Genomic DNA, 20351 nt, shown 5'->3' on the forward strand with positions numbered 1-20351 from the left:
AAAACTAAACCAGTCATTTTTATATTCTGTGTTCCAGCTAATTGATTGGAGTGCTCTGATGGACAAAAAAGTCAAGCCGCCTTTTGTACCTACCATTAGAGGACGGGAAGATGTCAGTAATTTTGATGATGAGTTTACCTCTGAAGCACCTATTCTGACTCCACCTCGAGAACCAAGGATACTCTCTGAAGAGGAACAAGAAATGTTCAGAGATTTTGACTACATTGCTGATTGGTGTTAATTTCCAAGACACTGTGAAACCCAGCCGACTGATTTTACAAGGAGACCTCTTACAAATTGAAGCCCTTCGTTTGCTCTCTGTGCCACCAGTAGCTTCTGAGTTGTTTTTTGGTTTTTTCACACATGAAGAGTTGTTTAAAAATACTACTTTAATACTTTCTTGAAAAGTGGATTCTCATTGTATTTTAAAACAGAGCACTGGAAACAGTTTCTTGGAATTTAAGCTGAATGAGTACCAGCCATGAAAATCTATCATAAAAAATGGATACTTTCAGATTAATAGTGTATTTTCAAAGGAGAAGAAGAAAGCAAAAAAACACTTCTACAGTCCCTAGCTTTGCCGAATGCCTGCCTTAAGTGGAAATGTTAAGCAATTCACATTGCTTACATTTTACAGAAGTAAAAACCAGGGCTTAGAATGCTATTAATATTCACACACAGTGTGATTCTGTTTGAGGCAAATGCTCTTATTTTCTTAAAGGAAATTACTGTTAAATCAGAAAATGTAATTTATATACATTTTGGGGTCTTTTAAAAATATGAAATAATGTTTTATAATTTTTTATATTTATGAGGAAAAAAATTTTTATTGCCTTCTCTTTACCAACCATGTAACAGGGCCTCAGCTTTCCAACAGAGCTACTTGCCAAACAGTGTCCTTGTTGATCCACACTGAATCAACGGGAACGACTGAACATGAACATTTAGTTCAAGTTTTTTAAATGGGAGCTTCTGACCAACCTGAACCAGGATACAATACATACTATATACTACGCGTTCCCAAAGTCTAGACACTCAACGTTCAATCATACCTTCTTCCAAAATCAGTGAACTCCTTTTTTTCTATATCATTGTACATCTATCAACCTAGTTCATCTTATCTCAAGTCTACTGTAGAAGAGAACTATATCTTTGTTAAAGCATAGGGTGTATCTTTGTATACATGCTGTGAACATGTATATGTGCAAGTTGTAATGTATTCTATGTTGTGGGTTTATTATTTAATTTCACCACTTCATCACTTTGTACGGTGGCCAAGCAGACACCTCAAACTCCAGCATTTACATTAAGTGCATTTGTACATTTGGGGCCACTGGATCCAGATTTTATATTGGCAGTTGCTGAGGGCTAAAGCAATATATTGTAACAGAATGTATAAATATTTTTGATAAAACAGTCTATATTTTATAAGAATTATTATAACACTAAGCTGTACCTCAAAAGTAATTTGATCAGATACTTATTACAATTTCTAAGGATCCATTGTGGCTTTTTTGATGCTCTTGTAGGGAAGTCTTTCTGGAAACCATGACCTTATTTGTTTATCTCACTTGCCGGAAGTTTTTTTGTTTTTGTTTTTTGACATTTTTCCCCACTCTTAGATTTCATGATTATTCCATAGTTCAATAATAATAATAATAATAAGACCTTTGATTCTGTGCTTAGGGGATTAGGGACAACATACCTCAGGAGTAGCCAAGTTGTTAACTAACCATGCAGAATTAACTAATGACAGTGATCTTATATCTTAAAAAAATAGCCAATTTTAGATTTTATGGGAAATATGAAAGGGTTTGAATTTATAGAATTGAACTAAAAGCAGTTACAATATTGCAGCCTTTCCATGGTTTTGTTGTTGTTGTTGTTGTTATTGCACTCTAAAATTTGTATTTCTTTCCAAATTGAAGATCTTTTGGGAAGGGTGGGGCAGAATCTTATTAGAATGTGGAGCAATATGTTACTTAAATTCATTTTTTAATTCCAGCCAACTCCCCAGGCAAACGACAATAGAATAACTTAATTATCTTGGCATTAAATGAAACAGTGTTAGCACATTAAAAAAAAAAACACTATGTATTTTTGAGGTACAGTCTGCTCCTCTTTTCTGATTCTCAAATATGCAAGGAAAGCAATGTCTAAGGTGGATTTCTAGCATTAAGAACTGACTTAGTGTTTTGTAACTACAACAGTGTACAAAAGAAATTTTTAATTGAAGTCAATCACTAAAAAACTTAGAGGGCAGGGTATATGCACACAATTAAGCTGAAGACAGCACTAATTCTTCCTGTAGTTTTTAAAATATATATATATATACATTCTAGTTAGACTTAAAATTTTTTAACTATAGAATGTAAATATATTTTGCTATTACTGTATGTGTAAGTGACTGCTCAAGCACTTTGAAGGAAATTAGGATCTTTTAGAATGGTGCACTATGCATTCAGATGAAATGTGCCTTTAATTAATGTCATTCTAAGAAAAAGTGTTTTGCAGTCTTAAATTACCACAAATGCACAAATTAAAGTTTAAATAGATGGTAATTTGTACTTTGGTTTTCAGTATTCTTTCTTATGGAAACTTCCTACTGATGAAAATACATACCAGCCTTAAAGAAATTAAGATCTCAAAGACTAATATTAGCTGTCTTTCTAGAAAGTGCTTTATTGTCCTGGGTATATGCATAATCATGAGGGATTTAGAGAAAATTATCTACTTATTGGTAATAGTTTAAAAATAATCATTTCCCCCTTTATTTGGTAGGACAGAAACAAAGAGGAGGGAGTGGGAGAGAGACACCTGTGATACTTGCTTTGCCCACATAAAGTTTCTCCCCTGCATGTGGAGAGTTGGGGCTTAAAAGCAGAATTTAAGTTTTTGTTTGTTTTTCACTTTCTTTGTTTCTTTTTTCCTCCAGGGTTATCACTAGGGTTTGGTGGCTACACTGCTCCTATGGTCATTTTTTCAATGTCTTTTTTTTGGGGGGTAGGGAAGAGAGAGATTGAGGAGTGGGGAAGATAGACACCTGCAGACCTGCTTCACCACTTGTGAGGCAGAACTCCCACCCCCACCCCCCAACCCACGCGCAGGTGGGGGGGTTGGGGGCTCGAACTGGGATCCTTGGGTGGGTCCTTGCACTTCATACTATGTGTGCTTAACCAGGTGTGCCACCACTCAGCCCTCAAAAATTAAGCACAATATTCCTGTGAAAACAACAAAAAAATCTCTTACTCAATAATGAGTATGTATAGAATGTGAGTTTTTTAGAGGTTTCTTTTTATTGTTTGTTTTTACTGCCACCAGGATTATTGCTGGGACTTGGCACTGGCAGTATGAATCCACTGCTCCCAGCAGCCTTTTTTTTTCTTTCCTTTTATTTTTTTTTTCTAATTTTATTAGATAGGACAAAGAAATTGAGATAGACGGGGGGGGGGGGGGGGGGTCAGATAGCATAATGGTTATGCAAATAGACTCTCATACCTGAGGCTCCAAAGTCCCAGGTTCAATCCTCACCACCATTTGCCAGAGCTGAGCAGTGTTCTAGTGTTTCTCTATCTGCATCTCTCCCAAAAGTAAAATAAATAAAATACTTTTTTAAAAAAGATAAGACACATGGGTCCTTGCGCTTGATAATACTGTACACTTAACCAGGTGCTCTGCCTCCTAGCCCCTAAAAGATTTCTTTGTTTACCTTAATGAGTCAGGGATAGAAAGTGATCCATAGGGGGCCCAGATGGTGGCGCACCTGGTTGAGTGCACATATTACAATTCCTCCAGCCCCTACCTTCAGAAGGAAAGCTTCACAAGTGGTGAAGTCGAGCTGCAGGTGTGTCTCTGTCTCTTTTCCTCTCTATCATCCCCTTCCCTCTCAATTTCTGACTGTCTCTATCTAATAAATAAGATTTAAAAAAAGACAAATTGACCTATCAGCACTGTCCCATCTTATGGTGGTACCAGGAATTGAACCTGGGACCATGTAGCCTTAGGCACATAGATGAGTAATATATATATACATATATATATATATATGGTGTGTGTGTGTGGTGTAAAATAATCCATACTATCTCTGTAAGACAAATTGAGACTATGATGGAAATTTCCATTACATATTAACTTGCTAATATCTACATTATCAATTCAAATCTAACTAAAATTTTGCAGGTGCTGCTACTCTTTCCAGTGAAACTGAGGGTGAGTATGTAAAATCCAAAGGAGAAAATGCCAATCCAGAAACAGCTTCCTTTCATTTGAGGCTCAGTGTTTCTCTGAAATATTTAGCCTTATATGTCTATAGGCATACAGTTATGTGTATTTATAGGATACATATTTTATGTATCAAAAGTCTTGTGTAGGATTCATGAGAAAGCTACCTGGATAGGGTGTGTGCCATACCATGCAAGTGACCAAGGTTTGAGCCCCAGCACACAGGGAAGGCGTTGCGGTGCCTCTCCTCTCTGCCTCTATCTTAGTGCAAAAGCAACACCAGAGTGGTGGAATTGGATATATGTTAAGACCCAACGCCTTAAAAATGTCTTAGTATAAATTCTTTATTATTGTTAACTTTATCTATTGGATAGAGACAGCCAGAAATCAAGAGGGAAGGGGTGAGAAGGAGCGAGACAGAGACACCTGCAACACTGCTTCAGCACTCAGAAAGCTTTCCCTGGAGTCAGGCAGTAGTGCAGCGGTTGCAAAATGCAAGGACCAGCAAGGATCCTGGTTCGAGCCCCCGGCTCTCCACTGGCAGGGGGTGGGGGTCTCTTAACAAGCAGTGAAGCAGGTCTGCAGGTGTCTTTTTCCCCTCTCTGTCTTCCCCTCCTCTCGATTTCTCTGTCCTATCCAACAACATTGACAGCAATAATAACAACGATAAACAGCAAGGGCAACAAAATGGGGAAAATGGCCTCCAGGAGCAGTGGATTCGTAGTGCAGGCACTAAGCCCCAGTGATAATCCTGGGGGCAAAAAAGAAAAAGAAAAATCTTGCACCTTCAGGTTAGGACTGAGAGTTTGAACCTAGGTCCTTGCTCATTATAACTGCATACAACCAGGTGCACCACCACCTGGCCCAATTTCTACTTCATGATGAAGCAGAAACTATGACATAAGTGACAGCATTAGTTTCATTGAAACTGAAAATGGTCTCCCAACAGCCCATCCAAAACCTGATAGCATGAACCTAAGTCTGGACAAGGGAGGGCCTCGACACCCTGGAGTTAGGGTGAGCCTACCCAGCTCAGTGCTTCAAGGTAACTAAGACATTTGGACTGAAAGTTTACGAGCTTAGGAATGAAAGCTGTGTAGCTCGCAACAGTGGCAGGGTGCCTTTAAGAGTCAGAATGACGGGAGGTGGGTGGTAGCGCAGCAAGTTAAGCGCAGGTAGCGCAAAGCACAAGGACCTGCATAAGGATCCTGGTTTGATCCCCCGGCTCCCCACCTGCAGGGGAGTCGCTTCACGGGTGGTGAAGCAGGTCTGCAGGTGTCTTTCTCTCCCCCTCTCTGTCTTCCCTTCCTCTCTCCATTTCTGTCCTGTCCAACAACATCAATAACTACAACAATAAAGGGCAACAAAAGGGAATAAATATTAAATATATACATATGTTAAGAATGACAGGAATATGTTTTTTTGAAATTCAGGCAACCAAAAGAACAGACTGCCAAGGATGGATTTCTATAGCTTATAAACATCATTATGAGGGCAAGAAACTGCAAAAGCAGTAAACTTATGTTCTGCACTAAAAGTTCTCTTCCTACCAATAGAATTAAATAGCCTCTCAAGGAAAGCTTTTTTGTTTGTTTGTTTGGGAACATAGAAAATGCACTAATTGAAACAACCCAAAGATCACTACATGAAGGACAGCAGACTACCTTGAATGAAAGCCAGCTATAATGTTAAACTGAACATGCCCTCCAAAGGTTTCAAATATTAGAAATGGCAAATGCAAAGCAAAACTATGCTTAAGGTGTTTCTACACTTTAAAGTATTAGAGTAAGCATGTGAGATGAGATTGTATTCCTTTTAGCTCCGCTACCATGTTCTCTGATTTCTGTTAGGATCGCTCTTTTTCATATATTCTCTATGTTGACGTTTTCTCCCATTAAATTCATTGCGGCAAGAATGCTTAGGAACATTGCTTCAATAGGAAGTTTACATAGCTCTGTTGGTTCAGATTATTTTTTCAGGTTATTGTCTCGATCCATCAGTGTAGGTAGTTTGCTGTCTTCCCATTATATTTGGTTCTTTATGAGGGTCTGGGTGAGGTATCCTTGCTTGAATAGGTTTGTGAAGTGACCCATACAATTCCCACCACCATCTAGGGGCCAGTGGTGGCACACTTGGTTAAGTTCCCAACACCAAAGTTCCATATCCCATCCCCTCCATTGATAGCCTTCCTGTTCTTTATCCATCTGGGAGCATGGACCCAGGATGATTATGGGATGCAGAAGGTAGAAGGTCTGGCTTCTGTAATTACTTCTCTGCTGGACATGGGCGTTGGCAGGTCAATCCATACTTCCAGTCTGTCTCTATCCCTAGTGGGTAGGGCTATGGAGAGTTGTGGGGTACTAGGACAGACACTGGTGAGATCATCTGCCCAGGGAAGTCAGGTTGGTGTCATGATAGCATCTTCAAGTTGGTAGCTGATAAAAAACAGAAGGGCTACAGTGTGCAAGGACCCAGGTTCGAGCCCCCGGTCCCCACCTGCAGGTGTCTCTGTGTCTCTCTCACCCTCTGTCACCCACTTCCCTCTCCATTTCTGGCTGTCTCTATCCAAAATAAAGATTTTTTTAAAAGATGTAAAACAGAATAAATTATTAAATAATTAGGAACCTAAAGGTAAGAATAGAGCAGGTAAGATTTGGGGGTCTCCCATTTTGAAAAAAGCTAGTAGGTCTATTATAGGTATATTCCAAGGGGCCCATGACTTTACTAATTTTTGCCTGAGCCCAGAAGCTAACATGCAGTGGGCCAAAGGAAACAGGACTAGGAAGCTGGATCAGGGCAGAGAGTAGCACCCAAATATGGGGAAAGTATATAAATACCCTTAACTGTAGACCCCATCAATCTAGGGCCCATGTCTATTCGTATTCAAGAACAGTAAGAGAAAGCAAAAGGTGAGACTTGGACTGGGTGTAGTGTATTGCACCAAAACAGGACTCTGGGGAAGGAGGGAGACAGACAAGGTGAAGAGAAAATGCCAACAGACAGTGGGATCCTGCCATGTCTTCTAGACACCGATCAAGGGGAAATGAGAGGCTGTCTACCTTGTGTTCAAAATTAAACCATCAAGATTTTGCAGCGCCCCCAACCCGAATGCCAGGGAGCCTGACAGGGTCATCTCCTCTGGACCTGCATTCAGACTTCAAGGAAGCTGGGCAGAAGGACGGGAATGGGTCGACGCATTCTCCCCCCCCGTTATTGCTACAAACAATTATACTGTCACAATTGATTAATGATGCTTTGGCAGTGCCTGGTGGAAATGGAGAGTCAGAAGCACCCCCTCTCCCTTACACAGGGGCATATTTGAAAGTTACATTATGAAAGTGGGAAGGTGGGTCAACATAGACGGACAAAACAAGTCATGTTATGACCTGCTCCTCAAAGAAACAATGCAGAGATTGAGGCCTCCCAGGTACAAGTTGACGTATTGAAACAAAGAAAGATTAATAGTTAAACTGTACCAGACCTAGATGAGCAGTGGTCCACGACTAGGCAAAGATCTGTATGCCCCCCATAGAAGATTAATGATAGAAAGAGCCCTCAGCAAAAGTCTAAAACAATTCTGGGTATGACCTCCCCTGGAAACAACGATACAAAGTATTGTACCCATTCTTTACAGTTATAGGGGAGTAACATGTAGCTTGCCAAAGCCACAAGACTATGATGTTTATTGTTACTTCTTTATGAGCTGGTTGCTTAGGCAACCTGAATGTAACCTGAAAAAAGCATAAAAAAGTATAAAAGCTAATGCAGTTTCACTATTAAAATGAGTCCAGATTCACCCTCCAGTAGAGTGTGGTGTCTATCTGTTCTCCCTCGCCTTGTCAGGACTCTCAAGAATAAGGTCTTGAGTTCAATCCCTGGCAGCACATTTACCAGAGTAATGTCTGGTTCTTTATTTCTCTCTACTATCCCTCTCATAAATAAATGGCAAGAAATTAAACTTCTGAGTCACCCTACATATAAATTTCAAATGAATTTAAAGCATAAATGCCAAGAAGGAAACTGAGAATTTGGGATAGGTAGGTACATGGAACAAATACTACAATGCAAGGCAAGGCAAAAATTGTATTCACTTACATTAAAATTAAGAAATCCTACCTAGCAAAAGAAGATAAATTGAAAAGGTTGCCTTCAAGACCCCTGACCCTCCTGCTGCTCATCCACTGTGGTGGTCCGCGGCAAGATTTTTTTTTTTCAAAAGCAAAATAAGTATCCAGGGGGCCGCGTGGTGGTGCACCTGGTTAAGCGCATATTACACCATGCAAAGAACCGGGTTCAAGCCCCCCTCTTCCCGTCCCCACCTGCAGGGGGAACGTTTTACGAGTGGTAAAGCATTGCTGGAGGTGTCTCTCTGTCTCTCTCCCTCTCTCTCACCCCCTTCCCTCTTGATTTCTGGCTGTCTCTATCCAATAAATAAAGATAATTTTAAAAATTACAAAAAAGGAACAAAAATAAGTAGCAGCTATCTTTCAGGTATGGACATGGATTATTGAGGTCACAATAGTCAATACAACCTCCGTTCTTCCCAGATTAAAGTTTTGTACCTTAGAGATCTCTCCCCAATTATAGCTTGTTATGCGGTGAAATTCCTTTCTTGGTGAGTGTGTCCTCAACCACCTAGATCCTGACCTTTTTGTTCCTTGCTGTAGGGGCTTGTTCACTTGAATTTTTGGTTCTGGTGTCATTTTGTTTTGATTGCAGAAGAAGGAAAAAAAAACAAACCTGGGAGGATTCACTTTAAAATTAGGAACGGGACATGAATGTCTGACATTGTACTTTCAAGCACTGAGCTCTGCTGCTGTCAAAGTAAAGGGCGGAAATGGTTGTTATTTGCAAGTGATGTAATTGCCTAGCAACTCCAAAGACTACAATTTCCTAACAATTAGATTACCCCCAAAGTCAGAATACAGTTTTTGTCTTTTATTTATTGGATAGAGACAGCCAGAAGTTGAGGGGGAAGGGGGTGTGAGAGGGGGAGAAAGAGACACCTGCAACATTGCAACTTGCAAAGCTTTCCCCCTGCAGGTGGGGACCCACCCAGTGCTCAGACCCGGGTCCTTGGACATTGTAACATGTGAGCTCAACCAAGTGCACCACCATCCTGCCCCTTACATACTACTTATGAAACCTACCTTTACATCAGTAATAAAACTAAACCCAGGGGTCGGGTGGTAGCTCAGCAGGTTAAGCGCGCAAGCTCAAGGACCAGCGTAAGGATCCCGGATCGAGCCCTTGGCTCCCCACCTGCAGGGGAGTTGCTTCACAGGCAGTGAAGCAGCTCTGCAGGTGTCTATCTTTCTCTCCCCCTCTCTGTCTTCCCCTCATCCCTAGATTTCTGTCTGTACTATCCAATAACGAAGGACAACAACAATGATAACCACAGCAAGGCTACAACAACAAGGGCAACAGAAGGGGGGGAAATGGCCTCCAGGAGCGGTGGATTCATGGTGCAGGCACTGAGCCCCAGCGATAACCATGGAGGCAAAAAAAAAAAAAAAAAACTAAACCCAAAAATATCAAAATAAGCGTAAGACCTCTAAAATTTCTCATTGGAGGCTTTGAGGTAGACCTATTAGATGAGAAAATATGTGACAAAGCTTCTCCACAGATTGCTGAGAAAATTCATTTGTACTCAAATCACGATCCCAAAATATTTTCTGTGCAATTTTACACACTAATTATAATATTTCTGAATAAAAAAGCAAAGTTTAATCAAAAATTTTGAGGAGCAAAAAAATGCAATTTACCCCTAATAGTAGTTAGCAAGAATTAATAACGGTGTGGCAATCACCTTTGGCATTGAGATAACAAATGGAATAGTAAAGAACTAAGAAAAACAACCCACATTTCCACATTTATCTGAAATGTTAAGGTAAGTAACAATTTAGTGGAGACAAAAAATAAAATATTCTATTAAGAGAAATTTGCTTGTATGAAAAGAAAAAAGAAATTGCAGTTCTGTGATCTGGAAGGTGGCGCAGTGGATAAATTGTCAGGACTCTCAAGAATAAGGTCTTGAGTTCAATCCCTGGCAGCACATTTACCAGAGTAATGTCTGGTTCTTTATTTCTCTCTACTATCCCTCTCATAAATAAATAAATGGCAAGAAATTAAACTTCTGAGTCACCCTACATATAAATTTCAAATGAATTTAAAGCATAAATGCCAAGAAGGAAACTGAGAATTTGGGATAGGTAGGTACATGGAACATGGAACAAATACTACAGTGCAAGGCAAGGCAAAAATTGTATTCACTAACATTAAAATTAAGAAATCCTACCTAGCAAAAGAAGATAAATTGAAAAGATGAAGTACAGCTGGAAAATTAATTTTATCACATGTCAAAGAGAAAAAAAATCTTCCCATGTATGGAAAAACCCACTAAGGAAAGAAAATAGTACCAAAGTTCAGAGGACATAAATACATGGACATAAGACTTGGCCAATGTCAACAAAAATCAGCAGGTATACTCAACTATACTCAACTGTATACTCAACTGGCAAGAATTTTAATTCTTAGCAAGTGAAACAGTATTTGTGCGAGATTATGGATGTAGGAATTTAAGATAAAAAAGAAGAAAGTGAGGTCTTGGAGTGAGGGAATGTAACTATTAGGAATACATTAAAAACTGAAGACAGGACCATCTAGTGTTGCACCCATAGAGCACACAAGTTGCCATGTGCCTGGACCCAAGTTCAAGCCCCAAACCCTCATCTGCAGGAGAGAAGCTTCATGAGTGTTTCTTTTTCTATCTCAGTTTCTGCCTCTAAAATTTTTTTTAATTTATATTTATTCCCTTTTGTTGTCCTTGTTTTATTGTTGTAGTTATTATTGATGTCATTGGTGTTGGATAGGACAGAGAAATGGAGAGAAGAGGGGAAGACAGAGGGGGAGAGAAAGACACCTGTAGACCTGCTTCACCATCTGTGAAGTGACTCCCCTGCAGGTGGGGAGCCGGGGGCTCGGATCCTTATGAGGGTCTTTGTGCTTTGCGCTACCTGCACTTAACCCGCTGCGCTACTGCCCGACTCCCCTAAAATTTTTTAAAACGGAAAAAAAACTGAAAAAATGACCACCCAAATTGAAGGCTTAAAATATAACTTAAATCTCCGAATGCCACCACTATCAGTCCTCTGCTTCCCCATCAAGTAGTCACTTAATTTTTACTCAGTATGTGCCTACAGTTGGTGACATTGTAAGAAAATCAACTTGTCAAACTTTCTGCATTTGGATAAAAAACTTGGTTGTGGCCATCCAAGTAGTATGGTAGAACCTGAAATACTAAGTCCAGAGTTATCTGTACTGTTGTTTGAGAAGTGGTGCAGTGGATAAGGCACTGGACTCTCAAGCATGAGGTCCTGAGTTCAGTCCCCAGTAGCACATGTACCAGAGTGATGCCTGACTCTTTCTCTCTCCTCCTATGTTTCTCATTAATAAATAAATAAAATCTTTTTAAAAATAATAAAATAATCTGTAACTTCATGACTAGAAGTTTTCAAGAAAAATCACTGTATTTTTGCTTTGCTGAACATTTAAGTAAGTTTGTCTCCAAGGGTCGTAAATAGATGTTAAATTCATCATCATCATCATCACCATCATCATTATTATTATTATAAAATTAGACCAGAGAATGACTCCAGTATATGCTGGGGATCAAACCCAGAGCCTCACACATGGACAGCATACATGTTCTCCCACTGGTAGATTTATTTTCCTAATTAAAATGTATACTAACAATGCATGACTCCTGTGCTATTTTCCTAGATCGAATTTGCAAATAAGCTTACCCATTAAAGAGAACAAGTTTCCTCACACAATATGTTTATCTTATCAGAGAAAAAAGCAGATATGAAAATAGATCACCATATTACGGTGTACTACAAATTTCAATGAAGGTAAAATATATTTTGAAGATAGGTTCAAAGAAGCTGTACATCAAATTAGAGGGCTGTTCAGAGGCTTCTGGAAGGAAAGTAACGCCTAAGCTGGCTTAGCCACAATACTAGGAAGACAGGTAAATATCATATTCTTCAGAGAATATACAGTTTGAATGTAATTAAAAGAGCCAGGGGCCCAGGTGGTGGTGCACCTGGTTAAGAGCACACACTACAGTACTCAAGGACCCAGGTTCAAGTCCCCGGTCCCCACCTGCAGCGGGAACACTTCAGGAATGGTGAAGCGGGGCTGCAGGTGTCTCCTTGTTTCTCTCCCTCTCTACTTCCCCCTCTCTCCTCAGTTTCTTTCTGTATCCAATAATAAACAAAATTGATTCAGAACTAGTTAAGACCTTTGATGCCTACCTATGAAGATAGAACTTTGAGGTATTGGGAGTCGGGCACTAGCGCAGCAAGTTAAGCACAGGTGGCACAAAGCACAAGGACTGGCATAAGGATCCGGGTTTGAGCCCCCAGTTTCCCATCTTCAGGGGAGTCACTTCACAAGTGGTGAAGCAGGTCTGCAAGTGTCTCTCTCTCTCTCCCCCTCTCTGTCTTCCCCTCCTCTCTCCATTTCTCTCTGTCCTATCCAACAACAATGACATCAATAACAACAATAACAATAAAACAACAAGGGCAACAAAAGGGAATAAATATTTTTTTTAAACTTTGAGGTTTCTTTAATATGTAGACATTATATTACATCATTTTCTTCTGCTTTTTCAGATATAAAGAATGAGGCAGAGAAAGGGGTCATAGTCATAGTATTTGCAACCCACAATGACCCTGAGTCCATACTCCCAGTGGGATAAAGAATAGGAACGCTGTCAGGGGAGGGGATGGGATATGGAGTTCTGATGGTGGGAATTGTATGGCATTGTACCCCTTTTATCCTATGGTTTTGTCAATGTTTCCTTTTTATAAATAAAAAATAATAGTACTGAAGTTTTCATTAATGCAGTGGGTGCTGGACTTGAACCTGCATCAAAAGCCAAGCAGCAAATAACCATCACCATCACCCTTTTTTTTTTTTTTTTGAGGAAACTCCATATTGTTTTCTTTTTTTAAGATTTTATTTATGAGAAGGTAAGATGAGAGAGAGAAAGAACCAGACCTCACTCTCGTACATGTGCAGCCAGTGATCGAACTCAAGACCTCAGCCTTGAGAGTCCAATGCTTTATCCATTGTGCCACCTCCCAAACCACTTTTTAAATGTTTATTTAATTATTTATTTATTTATTCCCTTTTTGTTGCCCTTGTTTTATTGTAGTTACTCTTGTTGTCGTTGTTGGATAGGACAGAGAGAAATTGAAAGAGGAGGAGAAGACAGGGCAAGAGAAAGATAGACACCTGCAGACCTACTTCACCACCTATAAAGTGACTCCCCTGCAGATAAGGAGCTGGGGGCTTGAATGGGGTCCTTATACCCATCCTTGTGCTTTGTGCCACGTGTGATTAACCCGCTGTGCTACCACCCGACGCCCCCTCCATATTGTTTTCATTTATCTAAACCAACTTACATTCTTACCAACCATCTTTCTTTTGATATATGGTTTGGAAATGGATTCTTCCATTTTATAGGTTGCCATACTTGTGGGTATCATAGCTAAAACATTCCTTGCCCAGACCTCTGTCATGAGGTTTCATTCCTATGTTTTTTCCTAAGAGTTTTACTGCATCAGGTCACGTCTCAAGTTTGTCATCCGCGTGGAGTTTGTGAATGATACATGGGTGCGATTTCACTGTAATCAGGTTGCTGCTCTGCTTTCATAGCACCATTGCTGAAGCTGCTGGAGTTCCTCTGCTGAGTGCCTTAGCTCCCTCGCCACCTGTTGAGCTGTTTCCCCAGCTGCACCCCTTTTTATTTCACGACTTATATTTATTCTCATCCCAGTTTTGATGACTCCCTGAATTGTATTGGACTCTCTTTGCTTTTACACTGGACACAGACATATCATCTCTCTGTGTCAAAGGAATCGATTTGTCCGCCATTGCACACATGGAGCATTAAATCGAGCATAGGGATGAAGTCTGCTTTAGGGACTGTGGCATATTCTACCTCCACTCTGCTCACACCCTTCCATAAAAAAAAAAAAATGAGTGTGTGTGTGTGTGTGGCCACGCGCACGCATGCAAGTACCTGTGTGAAATCCATATTTCTTTTTTTAAATATATTTTTTCTACATCATCTTCTATTTTCTATTTCTTTGTTTATTGGATAGAGGCAGCCAGAAATCAAGAGGGAAAGGGACATAGAAAGGGAGAGAGGGGAGTGGGGCGGTAGCACAGCAGGTTAAGCGCAGGTGGCACCAAGCTAAGCACAAAGACCGGCGTAAGGATCCCAGTTTGAGCCCCTTGCGCCCCACCTGTAAGGGAGTTGATTCACAGGCAGTGAAGCAGCTCTGCAGGTGTCTTTCTGTGCCCCTTTCTAGCTTCCCCTCCTCTCTTCATTTCTCTCTGCCCTATCCAACAATGATGATATCAATAACAACAACAATAATAGCTATAATAACAATAAAAAACAATGGCAACAAAAGGGAAAATAAATAAATATTTAAAAAAAGAAAGGGAAAGAGATGGGCTGGGTGGTGGCGCACCTGGCTGAGCACTCGTGACAATGCGCAAGGACCCAGGTTCGAGCCCCGGTACCCACCTGCAGGGGGAAGCTTTGTGAGTGGTGAAGCAATGTGGCAGGTATCTATTTCTCCCTCTTGTTGGTATGCATGAGACCCCTTCTGTTTCATTTGGTTTAAATTCCCCCTGCTTAACACTATTCTATTTACATAACCACTTCATTCTATTTACATAACCGCTGTTAACAAGCACCTCCCTCCAGGGCATTGGTTCAATCCCCACTGTTTCATGATATGTTTTTGCTCCACCCCCCCCTCCTTGTCACACCCTGATCCCTTCTTTATCACACCCTGATTTTCACCAGTCACTTTTCTCTCCACCCTCTCTATGTCACATCCTGTTTCCACCTTACTTGGCAAGTATATATAAAGACAGCATTGTGAGTTTTACTGTACTGTACTTTGAGTTTAGCTTAGCTCGTCTTAGATTGTGCTGCGTCCTGCATGAATAAAGAGATACTGTGTACAACCCAACCATGAGTCCCTGGTCGTCTGTTACCCGCCTGTGAAGCCAGCCCGGCGAAAACAACCTAACCCATCGAAAACAACACCCTCTCTGTCACCTCCTTCCCTCTAGATTCTTGGCTGTATCTATCCAATAAATAAAATAATTTTAAAAAACGTTCTTTTTTAAAAATGAGCATTCTGGGGAGTCGGGTGGTAGTGCAGCAGGTTAAGCACAGGTAACACAAAGCACAAAGACCCACATGAGGATCCTGTTTCAAGACCCCGGCTCTCCACCTGCAGGGGGTTCGTGTCACAGGCGGTGAAGCAGGTCTGCAGGTGTCTTTCTTTCTCTCCCCCTGTTTTCCTCTCCTCTCTCCATTTCTCTCTGACCTATCCAACAACAACAACATCAATAATAACTACAACAAAAAAACAAAGGCAACAAAACGGAATAAATATTTTTTTAATATTTAAATAATGAGCATTCTAAAAAAAATAGATGCAGTAAAATTCTTGGGCAAAAACATAGGAGAGACACCTGCAGCCCTGCTTCACCATTCTCAAAACTTTCCCCCTGCATGTGGGGACTGGGGACTTGAACCTGGGTTCTTGTGCTTTGTAACATGTGCTCAACCAGGTGCACCATCACCCAGCCCCTGTGAAATCTGTATTTCTAGCATCACGTAGCACAGAAAGATGTGCACACTGTGAAAGATATGTAAAATGCAGACCAGCTGCTGAAGGCCAGCACCCAGCTCTCTTGTCAGGCTTACACTGAAAGAGAGTCATTAAAAAATAGGATCATATACCCAAAATAGACCTACTAGCTTTTTCCAGAATGGAGATCTCAAATCTCATTTGCTAAATTCTTACCTTTAGATTCTTGATTATTAATCAACTTGTTATGCTTTATATCTTAATGTTTTTCAGCCACCAAGTTGCAGTTGCTACCATGACACCAACCTAACTTCCCTGGGCAGATGACCTCACCTCCCGATGCCCTGTCCCACTAGGGAAAGAGAGAGAGAGGCCAAGATTACGGGTCGACCTGCCAATGCCTATGTCCAGCGGAGAAGTAATTAGAGGAGCCAGACCCTCCACTTTCTGCTCCCCATAATGATCCTGGGTCCGTACTCCCAAAGGGATAAAGAATAGGAAAGCTTCCAGTGGAAGGGATGGGATACAGAACTCTGGTGGTGGGAATTGTATGGAATTGTACCCCTTTTATCCCCCAGTTTTGTCAATCATTATTAAATCAATAAAAAGAAAGAAAGAAATAGGGTAGGGGGCTGGGGAGATAGCATAATAGTTATTGCAAGAGATTTTATGCCTGAAACTATGGAACTCCAGGTTCAACCCCCATCATCATCCTAAGCCAGAACTGAGCAGTGTTCTAGTAAAGGAAGGAAGGAAAGAGAAGAAAATGCAAGACTGGTTACAAAATTTAGACTATTTCTCATCCTGGTCTTTGTGTGCCAAGTACGTAGCATTGCACATGTGCAAATTAAATACCTACTTAGTAGTATAATGCCAATATAGATACCTGTCAAGGGAATACAGTTATCTGTATCCCCCTCCAAATAATTAGCACTGTATCTCTACCAGGCATAAAAAAAAAAAAAAACATAAGTAGTACCAGGAATTCAGGATACTAGGCACCAGGTTTTATAGAAAAAACTCTGCTGGTTTAGCAGAGCTTGCTGTTTCGTTTTCCCTCTCTGCTCCATTCTATTTTATTCATTTACTCAACACAATAGTCAACATTCTGATGTGAGACCGTTGTGTGACATTATCAGATGTCACAAGTAATGCCATGGTATTCCTTGGGGGCTGGGCAGTGACGCACAGGCTTAAATGCAAATAGTAGAAGCACAAGGACCCACCCAAGTATCCCAGTTTGAGCACCTGGCTCCCCACCTGCAGGGTGAATCAGCTCTCTATCTCTCCCTCTCTGTCTCCCCTTCCCTTTTCAATTTCTATCCTATCCAATATTATAAAATTGAAAAAAAAGTGTCCACAAAGAGCAGTAGATTCATCATCTGACCTATCCAACAACAACAACATCAATAATAACTACAACAAAAAAACAAAGGCAACAAAATGGAATAAATAAATGGAGAGAGGAGAGGAAAACAGGGGGAGAGAAAGAAAGACACCTGCAGACCTGCTTCACAGCTTGTGAAGCGATTCCCTGCAGGTGGGGAGCCAGGGGCTTGAACCAGGATCCTTAACTTGGTTCTTGAGCTTTGCCACCTGTGCTTAACCCGCTGCGCTACTGACTGACTCCCTAAAATTCTCATTTTTTAAAAAACAGTATTTTAAAAATTATTTTATTTATTGAATAGAGATATCCAGGAATCTAGGGGTTAGGGGTGACAGAGAGGGAGAAACAGAGAGACACGTGCCACACTGCTTCACCACTTGCAAAGCTTCCCCCTGCAGGTGGGAACTGGGGGCTCGAACCTGGGTCTACTCATTGTGCCACCTCAGGGGCCCTGTAAGTAAATTTATTTCCTGTGGAATATGGACATAATATAATGAAAAACAGTCCAATTGGGGGCTGGTGGCACAGCTATTTAAACACACATAGTATTGGGGGTCGAATGGTAGCACAGCGGTTAAGTGCACGTGGCGCAAAACGCAAGGACTCCAGTTCGAACCCTCGGCTCCCCACCTGCTGGGGAGTCGCTTCACAGGCAGTGGAGCAGGTCTGCACGTGTCTTTCTCTCCCCCTCTCTGTCTTCCCCTCCTCTCTCTTTCCTATCCAACAACGAACGATAATAACAATAACAATAATAACCACAACAAGGCTACAACAACAAGGGCAACAAAAGGGGGAATAAATGGCTTCCAGGAGTGGTGGATTCATGGTGCAGGCACTGAGCCCCAGCAATAACCCTGGAGGCAAAAACAAAACAAAATAAAACAAAAAACCACATAGTATGAAGTCCAAGGACCTGTGCAAAGATCCCAGTTCAAGCTCCCATTCCCACCTACAGGGGGAATGCTTCACAACAGTGAAGCCGGTCTGCAGGTGTCTATCTCTCTCTCCTCTCTGTTTTCCTCTCCTCTCTCAATTTCTCTCTGTCCCATCAAATAAAATGGAAAAAATGGCTGCCAGAAGCAGTGGATTAACCCAGCCCCAGTGATAACTCTGGAGGCAAAAACAACAACAACAACAAAAAACCCCAAACTGAACAATACAAATAACATGAAAATACTTTATTGCCTTACCTTACTAGTACAGTCTGTGCATGAAGTATGAATTTATATTTCTGATTGGATAGAGTCAGAGATAAATTGAGAGGGAAGAGAGAGACACCTGCAGACCTCCATTCAATGAAGTTTCCTCCCCTGCAGGTGAGAACTAGGGACTTGAACCTGGGTCCTTGAGCACTTCAATGTGAGCGTTTAACCAAGTGTGCCACTGCCTAGCCCCTGCATGTAGGATTTAATAATGCAGTTAGCATGTTTGTGAGATTGTTGACCTGGAGGGCACCTTCTTCACCAGGTACAAGACCCTGGTTCAATGCCCTGATATACCCCATGTAAGTGCTGTGGTATTGGGGGAAGCTTTGGTGCTGTGATCTCTCTATCTCAAAAAGTCGGTCCAATCAGTGATGCCCTATCATAACAAGAATTAGCAAAAGTACTATACTCCTGTGAAAATAGTACTATTTTGTACCTTTTACCAGTTTTATTTTATTTTTTTATGTTTATTTTCCCTTTTTGTTGCCCTTGTATTTTATTGTTGTTGTAGTTATTATTGTTGTTGTTATTGATGTCATTGTTTTTGGTTAGGACAGAGAGAAATGGAGAGAGGAGGGGAAGACAGAGGGGGGAGAGAAAGATAGACTCCAGCAGACCTGCTTCACCATCTGTGATGCCCCTGCAGGTGGGGAGCGGGGTCTCAAACTGGGATCCTTAAGGAGTACCAGTGTTTTTTTTTTTATTTTTTTAGTATTTATTTTTATTTATTCCCTTTTGTTGCCCTTGATGTTTTATTGTTGTAGTTATTGTTGTCATCATTTTTGGATAGAACAAAGAGAAATGGAGAGAGGAGATGGGAAGACAGAGAGGGAGAGAAAGATAGACACCTGCAGACCTGCTTCACCGCTTGTGAAGTGACTCCTCTGCAGGTGGGGAGCCAGAGGCTCGAACCGGGATCCTTAAGCTGGTCCTTGCGCTTTGCATCACCTGAGTTTAACCCGCTGCACTACAGCCCGACTCCCCAGGAGTACCAGTTTTTAAATTATATGAGAACCACTACCAAATCTGATTTTTACCTGATTTTCCTTCTGCTACTAAACTATTTGTAAACCATCAAATAGATTACAAGCTATTTCCAACACTCTATAATACTGAGAGAGAAGTAATTTTATGTTTTGTCTACCATCCTAGCATCATCAAATTCAGGCTTCTTGGATAAAGTAAATACATTACGATCTAATCTTTTGTTTATTTTTTTCCTCCAGGGTTATTGATGGGGCCCTGTGCCTGCACTATGAATCCACTGCTCCTGGCAGTCATTTTTTCCATTTATTGGACAGGACAGAGAGAAATTGAAAGGGAGGGGGAAGATGAAGACACCTGCCGACCAACTTCAACACTTGTGAAGCTTTTCCCCCCTGTAGGTGGGGATAGAAGCTCAATCCTTGCGAGGGTCCTTGAGCTTAGTACTATGTGCACTTAACCAGGTGTGCCTTCGCTGGCCCCCTGCAATCTGAATTCTAAAGGGCCCTTGATGTCTCCATCAGTGAAGCTACTACCTGAATATTCCCTCGAGTTGTTGTGTCATTCTCCAGGTAGGTAGAGCAGCAAAGTGATTTAGCAGTGGAGCATTAGCATAGTATGGAGTCATGGTGTGCCCCTTAGATTTGTAGGTTCAGAAACTTTTATCAGATCATGGAGCGACTAGACTTAGAACTCACAAGATAGATTACTTGGGTGAGAGGGTGTTTACTTTGCCTTGCCATGATAGGGTTCAAGTCCACCCTCCACCTCACTGGGCAAAAAGTTTCAGTGTTATGGTATCTTTCCCTCTGTCTCTCTGTTTCTACTTGAGAAAAGTCGGTCTGTTTCGGGGTATCTCTCTCC

At 41.1% G+C, this 20351-nt stretch overlaps 1 protein-coding gene across 3 annotated transcripts in view; it reads left to right on the plus strand.

Annotated features, from left to right (window-relative positions):
* PKN2 (protein kinase N2) overlaps positions 1–2567 on the plus strand; it is an 85439-nt gene extending 82872 nt beyond the window's left edge. For all 3 annotated transcript variants that reach the window (XM_060202299.1, XM_060202301.1, XM_060202300.1), the window contains one exon: positions 38–2567. In XM_060202299.1, the coding sequence (XP_060058282.1) occupies positions 38–241 (204 nt within the window). In that variant the 3' untranslated portion in view covers positions 242–2567. The remainder of the gene's footprint in view (positions 1–37) is intronic.
* The last annotated feature ends 17784 nt before the right edge of the window (positions 2568–20351 follow it).

This window comes from Erinaceus europaeus, chromosome 11 (genome assembly GCF_950295315.1).
Source record: "Erinaceus europaeus chromosome 11, mEriEur2.1, whole genome shotgun sequence".
NCBI lineage: Eukaryota > Metazoa > Chordata > Mammalia > Eulipotyphla > Erinaceidae > Erinaceus > Erinaceus europaeus.